At 39.8% G+C, this 10,714-nt stretch overlaps 1 protein-coding gene across 1 annotated transcript; it reads left to right on the top strand.

Annotated features, from left to right (window-relative positions):
- The first annotated feature begins 204 nt into the window (after positions 1-204).
- Positions 205-7,460, top strand: LOC149083090 (dnaJ homolog subfamily B member 13-like). The gene is made up of 5 exons (XM_089236787.1): positions 205-317; positions 1,440-1,635; positions 2,487-2,745; positions 4,121-4,370; positions 7,310-7,460. The coding sequence occupies exons 1-5, from the start codon at positions 205-207 to the stop codon at positions 7,458-7,460; spliced, it is 969 nt and encodes a 322-aa protein (XP_089092913.1).
- Positions 7,461-10,714: the final 3,254 nt, after the last annotated feature.

The raw sequence follows: 10,714 nt of genomic DNA, 5'->3' as shown, positions 1-10,714 counted from the left end.
GTTGCGGAAAATTTTAGTTGCATTGTTGAAATTTTAGCATCTCAAGGAGCCTACACCCTAACCAATCTTTTTCGGCCCGTTCCGTATAATTCTTGAAATTTTGTACTACTGAAAAAAAGAAATCGTGCGAATTTCCAGTTTAATATAACTACTAAAAAAACATCGTTTCCTCTCTCACAAATAATTTCTTATATTTGTGAGAAAATGATCGACGGCGGTCTAGACTACTACGGTATTCTTGGAATAAGTAGGCAGGCGACGTTGGATGACATTCAGAGGGCCTACCGGAGGTCTGCGCTGAAATATCATCCGTTCAGGTAACCTTTTGTTTCGGTGGGATGTTAAGGGCTGTCTCAAGAAGGGCTGGAGTCGGTACCAGTTGACGTCATGTGTGACGTCATTCCTCTGCAGAACCGAGTGCTCTCGATTTGCTACCTTGTTAATTATGGTAGTTTGCACAATAGGTGTACTCAGTGACGTGGAAGTTTGTAGAACGGATCCGAGCATCCACAGAATTGATTCAGAAATTTAAATGTCGCACGTGAAACTCAAAACGGGCACCCACGGCTCCGAAACGCTTCCGACGCCCCTGGCTATACTGCCCACTTTACTGAATTATTTCCAAAATTATCCTTTCGATTATTCTCATTAATATCTGTTTATTAATTGGCTTGCTTCGTTCACAACCATTTAAACATTTTGAGGTAAATTTTGCGTTTGTTTATGAGGTAACTTCCACTGAGAATATTTTTCTCGAATCCATTTCAGTTGAATCATGTGCGTTAATTGTTTTATTAGGCTGATTGAAAGCCAACTCGAGACAGATAATTTCAATTATCTTCTGAACTTTCTAATAATTTTGAATTATTTCTTTGTTTTCATTTGAAGTAGGTTTAGCTTTCAAAAGTCTTAGACTTCGTTATTACCAAAACAACTGCAACGTAAAAACATGAGAAGCAAATAGGAAAAAAAATTCTAGTATAAAAATGTTTGAAATTATTATTTTGCATGTGAAATATCTAAAGATATTATTTTTTTACTTACCAATTATTTTTTGTATTTAGTTCATTTCCCAGCCTATGGATTATAAAAATAGCACGTGCGCGTACTTGTGACACTATATCCATAAACAAGAACTCCATAAACAAGAGATCACTCGTTTAAAAACGATAAAATAGGCAACTAAAATGTAAAATAACCCTCTTCGATACAGTACGTTTTGTAAAACTGATGTCGTCTGCGAGAAAAAAAAGTAGCAGTTCTGTGACGTCACACAGCAGCTCGTAGACCACGCCCACTGAGTCAAGGCGGCAAGCGCAACATCAGAGAGATAAAACAGTCCTTACTATATATATAGCCCTGGGAAATATCTCTCTCAATACAAACGAGTTTTAACTGTACGGAAATGTAAAACGGTGTATCTGCTCTGGTTTATTCAGGTACGATGGCCCGTTGGACAGGGACTATTTCTATAAGGTTTCGGAGGCCTACGACGTGCTGTCCAATTCGAGGACGAAAAGCCTCTACGACCAGTACGGGGAAAAGTCCATGAAAGCCGGAGTGCCCTTGCCACCGAAACCAGACGAAGAGACTGGCCGCTACGAGACTTACACTTTCCACGGTGACCCTTACAAGGTACAGTCCACGCAGAAGCGTATTTTCAGGAAGGGCTTAGCGGGCTGTAGCCCTGAATTGGTAAATTTGAGGAATGATTGTTTGGTCAATTTGTAGAAGAGAAGGGCAATAAAATTCGTATTGCCCACAGACGACCGAAAACCATAAACCCGCCTCTGCGCAGAGAGTGGGATTAGGGAATATGTCGGTTAATGATCAAAAGAACGACCTGGAGAATTTGAATGATCAAAGGAGTGACCTACAGAGCAAGGGACCGGTTAGAGCAAGTGAGCAAAAAAGTGCGCACGCATACGATTGATCAAAAGCGTGTGCAAGCATGTGTGTAACAAAAGCGTGTGAATGACAAAAAGCGCGTGCAAACAAGTGAGGGACCAAAAGCGTGTGCAAGCATGTAAGTGAGCAAAAGAGTGTACAAGTATATGAGTGACTTAGAGTTTGTATAAATGTGAATGACCAAGAGAGTGACCTAAAGAGCAAAGGACTAGGTTAGTAAGTGAGCAAAAGAGTGTGCAAGCATACGAGTGACCAAAAGCATAAGAAAGCATACGAGTTACCAAAAGCATAAGAAAGCATACGAGTGACCAAAAGCATATGCAAGCACATGAGTGATCAAAACAGTACGCAAGCATGTGAGTAACCAAAAGAGTGACCTAGATAGTTTTCAAGAATGTGAATGACCAAGAGACTGAGACCTAAAGAGCAAAGGACCAAGTCAGTGAGTGAGCAAAAGAGGGGCACCAGATCCACCTGCCCCCCCCCCCCGCTAGTTGCGGCCCTGGTTAGAAGCATGGCATCTAGCTGCGAACCTATTTTTATTTAATCTAATCTCCTCTTCTGTGTTATTGGACCAGGTATTCAGGGAATTTTTCGGCGTGGACAATCCTTTCGCAGATTTCAAGTTACCGAACATCGATCCGGAATATAAGTTCTGCCCGATACCTCCAGAGAAGAGGGTGTTGGGCCCGTCTCGGGTGATCCCATTCCCGGTATCCCTTGAAGAGGCTTTCTTCGGGTGCCACAAAGTGATGGACGTCGAACAAACTTTCTACGACGAAGAGTTCCGGAGATATTACAAAGCGACTAAACAGTATCGCCTGGATGTCCCACCTGGTAAGTGATTCGATCAGTCATCTTCTCGAAATGCTATGTATATATACAAGGCTGGACAAATCGCAAAAAAAAATCTCTAGGCGCCAAAAAAATTTCTACCTAAAGAAAAAGGGTGCCAATACAAACTTTTTAGTCGCTATGGCGATCCGGCGCCAGGGATTTGTCCAACCCTGGTATGTACAGGGTGCACAGCAAACAGGGGGCGAACCGTTGACTCTAGAGGCATACTTCCAATTAGAAAAAGTTCGCAACTAACGTGTAGTACTCAGATATCTCATTCATGTTAAAAGGGGTTGTATAGTTATTAAAATTTAAAAAATTAACCGTGTGCGCAAAAACTCAGAAAGTTGTTGCCCTGTAAATAATAATAAATGATAACAAAAAAAATTCAGTATTCAGAGATATTCAAATACGATAAACGGAGGAAATTTGGGAGAAAAACAGCGTCAAATGGGGGGTAAAACGTCTTTTCCGTTTACCTCTAGGATCAACGATTCGCCAGTAAATTGCCATACCCTTCGTTTCTATGCACCCTATATGGCTATAAATTAATTTGCCGATGTATGAACCCCTAGTGGCCACAAAATTCAATGAATTTCAAGGTATGGGTGTTTCGAAGTATTCGCTCGACAATGAAGACAAAAACAAAGCCCTAGCTCCCGCGGTTACGGTCGCAGCAACAAAATTTTTAAAAATTCAAATGGCAACACGCAATTTTATGCACTGCTAAGTAATCGGCGCAGCTAAAAACTATGAATAGCGTTGAAACTGCACCTGTAGCACCATAAAAGCAAGCGCACCAGAATTGATTCAGTAATTTTTTACATGAAGCTCAAGACGAGCACTCACTAGTCTGAAACACTTCCAATACGTCCCTGTCAATAAGAAACACACTCCAATCCAATCCGAAGGTGCATATGCACCCTCGAATGGTTGATAGCGCAGTAAATCCGGCAGGAAAATGTATTTGCTTTTGGTGAAAAGTGCTTAAAAACACACCCTCTACCGCCTTAGCTATTCGACCTCATATTCTGTGATCAAAAATGCTTGTTTAGGTGTCTTATATCACTTCTTAAAGTTTGCCCCATGAATTTAAAATCTACCTATCAGGGGCGTATCCAAAAATTTCGTTCGGGGGGGGGGGGGGGGACCAAAATGATAGGACAATAGATTTGACAATCTTTTTCCCTTTTTTTGGTCATTTTCTCACATTTCGGAGGGGAGGTAACCAGACCCGCAAGTCCCCTTCCCCTGTGCTTACCTATAATATTCCATCTCCCAAAATATCTCATGGTACCCAAGGTTTTCATTCGATGTTTTGGCACACGGTAATAACGTATTTTTTTTCCTTGCCTGCAATGCTTTGTGGGTTCAGGTTGCGAAGACGGCAGGTTATTCATCTTCAGACAAGAATCCGATCAGGGTCGGAATCTCATACCGGGTGACGTTACGTTCGTCGCGAACATGTATCCTCACGAGACGTATCAGCTGAAAGGAAAGAACTTTGTCGTGAAAAAGTCGATCCCGCTCGCACACTCCCTGATGGGATGCGTCGTCGACGTGCAGACAATAGACAACAAGAACCTGCATGTCCCGCTCACGAGTGTAATCAAGCCGGGAGACAGGTAATCTCATAGGCCTCAACATGCACTCGCAGGATTTCATTTTGACTTATGCTGTAACCTAACTGGAAAAAAATTGTGCGAAATTTTTTTTCAGTATTTTTGAATCACGAGGATCCGTGTTCGAAACCCCACCGTCGCCGCAGTGGTGGTCGGCTGAAGTTGGTTTCCTGTGGTTTCCAACTTCGAGGCGCAAATGCGAACCGATCTCCCCCTTGAAAAGTCTCGCCACAGAGAGCAACAGGCCTACAACGATACAATTATTCAATCATTACACTTCACTCATAGTTAGAAAAAACTGGTGGCAGATGGCTGCACTACACACACACATATATAACAAGCATAGACAGAAACAAACTTCACGCCAGATTTCACTACCCGTACATTCCAACATGTACCAATTCGTTAGAGGTTCCGCAGAGGAATATGGACGAACTACGTCTGGTTTAGTAGTATATAATAGCACATTTTTCGTCTCTTTATAAAAACTTCAAAGTACCAAAGCCGGAAGATACCGCATATTTCTCGCGAATATGAAAATTCTATATAGTTTCACTCTGGAACAGTTTTTTTTCGATTAAGTTTCTCACGGCATTGTCAATGTGTTAACAAACGTTGTTCACCAGTGAGATCTGGTGAGTTGTCCGAGAATTTCTCTCACACACAGCTACATCATAAAATTCAACGCATTTCGCCGTCAAAGGATTCGCCGCTGTGGTGGTCGAGTGGTTATAGTGACGGACTCGCGATGCGAGGATCCGGGTTCGAACCCCACAGTGGTGGTCGGCTGAAGTTGGTTTTCTGTGGTTCCCAACTTCAAGGCGCAAATGCGAGTCGATCTCCCCGTTAAAAAGTCTCGCCACAGAGAGCAACAGTCCTACAACGATAAATCATTCAATCATAACACTTTACTCATAGTTAGAAAAACTGGTGGCAGATAGCAGCACTACACAAAACAAGCATTACAGAGAAACAAAAAAACTTCACGTCAGGTTTCACTACACGCACATTCCCACATATACCGGTTCGTTGGGGGTTCCGCGGGGGGGGGGCGGTCGGTGCATGTGTGGTGTAGCAGTAGTAGGTAGGTAGGGCCTCCAAAAAATGGCTCGGGCATCCATGATGTTCTTAAGTCAGCCACCTCGTTGGGCAATTTGCCTGTTGTGGCGTTGTATTTGTAACTATGCTATATGTATCTTCAATTTGCAAGCCCATTTCCAGGATTAAACTTTAAGCCGAATTTTGCAGGTTGGAATTCATAAACTTTTAAAAATCGAGTGAAGCGAGGGATACTAGTAGTTGTATTGGTAATAACTAGAGCCCGAAAGTTTAGGCACTAGAAATAGTCGAAATAGGCAAGCAAAAAGGCACTAAAAATGCCTAAAATAGGCACTAAAAAAAGGCATTTATAATTTTTTAAAGGGAGGAAAAACTACAAACAAAGGTATTAAGTGTCCAAAAACTAGCTGAAAAATTGGTTGCACTTATTCCGTCTAGTGTTTTAATTATAGTTTATTATTATTCATGTTAAATAGATTTCAAGCCCAAAAAAAAAAACGTTAGAAGACCCTCAGAATTAGGCCAATGCCAGGGCCACCATTATAAGACGTGGTGCTGCTCCCTCGAGTTGCGAATAAATTCTCATTTGTTGTATCATTTGGAATCATCATTTCTATAGTTTATAATCATGACTATCTTGTTCCATTTTTCTCACGTATGTGGGACTCCTTCAAGCGTGTTGCCCTGCGTGCCCGTATCTGTCGCACAACCCTGGGGGCAAGTTTGGTCAGTTTAATCGAACACCAAATATGTATGTTTAATAAATAGCCATGGTGGTTTGCAGTGCATTTATGATGCAAGAAATAAAATCAGAACAACATAGGTCCCAGAGACATGTCTGCTCCTACTCTACCTTGTGAGAGCCATGACGTCAATTCATGATCTTGGGACAATCATCGGTCCGCTATACACATACATCACAGTCTAATGCCTGAGCGAGACTTATGTGAAGCCTGTTTAGAAAGCGAAAATTTCTTATTTTCCTCTGCTTTTGTAACGGCTGCGTTTCTCTGAAACAAAATCATTCACGTCCAACACCATCCGGTTAAAGCAAAGTAAATGCATGGTAAATGGGGTTGGGGGAGGGAAGACTTTCTGATGATAATGCTGAGAGTTGGAAAATTTTACAAATTCTTTTGAAGTTCTGAATGCTCAAAATATCCAAGTTTTACAGATTATTTCCTCTGAAATTCACTAATAAACTTAAATTATGTTGAAATGGGCATTTATGGCACGAAAATTTCAAAAAAGAGATTTTTACCAATAAGTTTAAAAATAGGCATTTATGGAATTTTGCCTGAACTTCGGGGATCTAGTAATAAAGTCCAGGGCTTCTAAAAACTACACCTAATTCAAATGAAAAAAATAAAGAGATAAACAAAAATTACTAGAAATTTCAAAAGATAATTGAAATTATGTCTCTCGAATTGGCTTTCAATCAACCCAATAAAAGTTAACAAAAGCGATTAAATTGAAATGGATTCGCGCGCGCGGAGAGAGAAATATTCTCAGTGGAAGTTACCTCATAAGCAAATGTAAAATTTCTTATTTCAAAATGCTTAAATGGTGGAACAAAGCAAGACAAAATAAATATACAAATAATGGTGATAATAATCGGAAAAGGTAATTTTGGAAATAATTCGTTTAAATGAGCAGTACAGCTATATATTGCAAACTATCGTAATTAACAGGGTAGCAAAGTGAGCACTCTGCTCTGTTTGAACAATGATGTCAGCAGGCATCATGAAACAGCCCTTATTGTATAGCCCTAGATGGGACCCCCCCCCCCCCCCCAGTTGTATAAACAGGAGTTAAATATTTATATACCAATTTTTTTTACTAAATTGAGTAATTTTTTTAAGATTTTTCAAATACATTTTCAGGATAGTGTTGCCAAACGAAGGTATGACAAGTGAAGGCAGCAAAAAGAGAGGAGATCTCGTCATCGAATTTGATGTTCAATTCCCAGAACGTATAAGCCAAGTGCAAAGGAAACTCTTAGAAAAAGCTTTACTAAAAAAACAAAATGAATGAAATCTCGCACGAAAACACTGAAAGCAAAATAAAAAACTTTGTAAATGGTCTATTAGAGTTCCCTTTAATAATTTTCACAACTTCCTGTCTTAATTGGTTTTCACTCCAAGAGCAACATTTTGTAAGCAAAGTGCATTGAACCAATTATTCTGATAATATTCCTATATATTTTTGTTATATTTTAATAATAGCAGAAATTAAAAATAGATTTTGAGAAGACAATCTTTTCCTTGCACACAAACTGTTAAAGGAGCACAGGAAGAGCAGGGGCGTAGCCAGAAATTTCGTTCGGGGGGGGGGGGACGAAAGTGACAGAACAATGGATTTGGCCATCTTTTCCCCTTTTTTCCGTCATTTTCTCACATTTCGGGGGGGGGGGGGACCAGACCCCAAAGTCCCCCCCCCTCGCTACGCCCTTGAGGAAGAGCATCACAACCTGACCACAAGATAATGGGATACTTGAAATTTACTCCGTCAGTTTTTCTAATATCGGCAACCTACAGGCAACCATGACAGCTTACTGCCAAGACAGATCATCTAGGGATGATTTGCGCTCTTTTCCTGAAAGGTTGGGCGGTCTTAGAGAACTCTGCACCCTACAGGACATTACCGATTTTCAAACGCTGCTTGAAATTTGGACATTTGATCCGAACACAATGTGCAACAGACGTTTGATAAAAAAAAGTTAGAAAAGGTGTTTATTCCCCCCCCCCCCCGCTTTTTTTTGGAAGAATTCTGTTATTTTTCAACTACAAGCTTCACACACTTCCTCCGATGCTGAAATTTCTTAGAGAATTATGTTTTCTCTCACTCTTCAAAGTAGTAATTTACAGCAGCAATGTGGATTCTACATCTCTCACACACATTTGGTTTTTTTTCTACCAAGCCAAACTTTCAAGTTTAGGTCAAGGAAAAAGTAGCATGCGGCAAAATCTATAGAATTTGGTGGATGAGAGAGTGGTAAACAGAGACTAATTCATGCAGTTTTGGCATTGCAATGGTGTATCTGTGAAAAATGGGGCACAGTCTGGGTGACCAAAGTTTTTTTTGTGTATCAATCTTGGTCGTTTAATCTACAGCTGTTCTTTCAAATTTCTCACAAGTTTGGCATAATGCTCTCCAATTACTGTCAGGCCCTTCTGGAAGTCTATATAGACAATACCTTCAGAATCTTCAAACTTTACGGCCATCACTTCTTCCAGCAGACAAAACAGCCCTTGCCTTGTATGGTGCTGTTTAACCATGCTTCACCCACGGTCAAAAATCAACATCATAAGTTTTGAGGGTTATCAGCCAATATCAAAAAATTTTCTCTTGAAATTTCTTTTGCATTCAATTTTGATCAATCGGTAGCAATAGCTGTACTTACAGGGGTGCAAGCGCCCCTCATCTATTTCGGAGCAGCAAATTTCATTTTTGGAGCAGAAATTTTGAAAATGGAGCAGAAATTTTGAAAATGGAGAACTAAAAACGAACTATATCTGCAATATAAGGAGTAATTTTTCTGTGAAATGCCAAAAGTTTTGCCAAAAATGGTTGAAACAAATAATTCTAAATAAATTTCCTTCACAAATTAAAATCCATTTAAATTTTTTCTGAATTATCTTATCTGTCACTACTAAAACATGCATTACTGAAATGACGAATAAAAATTATGAGACTCTTTTCAAATTAAGCAACATGCATACTAAAAACCTAGGCAACAAGAATTTCTGCTGCTTGAACACCAAAATCTTATTCATCCCGATATATAAAAATAGTGTGTGCAGAATATAATAAGGGTTTCCGTGAAAAAAAATTAGCTTCTCACAAAATTTAAAGGAATTATTAAATTTAAAAGCAAAATGCAAAAAACGAGAAAAATATAAATACCTTATTTACTTAAACAATTTCTCAACCTAATAGAATTTTAATATATATGTTAATATATTACGAATCACGAGTTGCTTTCAGAAGTTCAGCATCTCAATGACAATTTTTTTCAAATATTTCATGCCCTTGAATGAGATTTTGTCTTATTTCATTAAAGCATTGGATGGACAGATTTTTCGATGCTCGAACAGACTTTTATTTATTTGTTAACAATGAACTCTTTTTCACTGTCTGTGTTACCATGTGCTAAAGATGAAAAAAGCCTTCACCAAAACTGGCAAAATTTTGAACTTTGGGCTGCTTTCAAGGTTATAAAGTTTGAATATGTCTGCCCAACATCTATCTATTCTCTGAACTGATTTCACTTCTTGTAATTATTTGCATTGTAGTGCAACCCATTCATCACACATAATTAATAGTTCTGTTGGTGATACAATGTTGAGCAACATCCCAGCAATACGTGAGGGAGTAATGTACCATCCCAGCAATGCACGAGAGGGAGTGCAAACGTTTCATTCTCTCCAACAACATGTTTTGGAAAGGTAGGACATTAATATATAAAAAAAGGTATCTCACAGAAGTTATGTAAAATGAGCACATGCTCCTAGTACAAACTCCTTCCTTTGACTATTGTTAAAAGCATGCCCCTCCCGCACCAATGCAGTGGCGGATCGTGCGGCCATATTGGGCGTCGCCCTAGGAGGGGTGCCAAATGGAATTGAAAGGGTGAAAAAAAGCTTTGTTTACCAAAAAAAAAAAAAAAAAAAAAAAAACGCCGTCAGTAGCGCCAAAAACAGATTCCGCATGGGTAGAATTTGTTTTCCTCAAGCCGCCCGTGTTCACCAAATCCGGATTTTCGCAATGTGAAATTGTCACGATCGGCAACCGCCGACGATAATAACACGACCGCATAGTGGCTAGATGACAAAACTATGAATATTTTAGCTGGAGTTTTAACAGATCCCATTTTTTTCCAATGATCTTCGAAAAATGTCGGTAATTTAAACGAGTAAACCAATCCTCTTTTCGATGTATGCGGTCTTTGAACGCAGGTTGGCAGCCGCGAAATTACCGTAATTTCCAGTATGTAACCCGCAGGAGAAAAAAACGGTCTCCGAAATCGGAAAATTCGGCATATTCATTCAGGGACTTTGATAGCCCGCCGGTTAACCAATAACAGTATAGGACTTTATACTTCTAGTAGAACTACTTTCCAAGGTCACGACATAACGCGATTGTGGTAGATGGTGGGAAGTGGAAAAAAATTAAAGTCTCTCCCTCCGTATTTCTTTCCGTGCCTCGGAAAGAACGCGTCCCGTGAACAAAATTTTCATGCTTCTTTTTCCTAAGTTCCCGGTATTTGACGCACTACAGTGCATTAG

This window comes from Pholcus phalangioides, unplaced genomic scaffold, assembly GCF_987345545.1.
Source record: "Pholcus phalangioides strain wild (caught in Gottingen) unplaced genomic scaffold, Ppha-v1.0 ptg000009l_1, whole genome shotgun sequence".
Classification (NCBI taxonomy): domain Eukaryota; kingdom Metazoa; phylum Arthropoda; class Arachnida; order Araneae; family Pholcidae; genus Pholcus; species Pholcus phalangioides.
The sequence above is the reverse complement of the archived record's forward strand: the minus strand, read 5'-3'. Positions and strand labels throughout refer to the sequence as shown.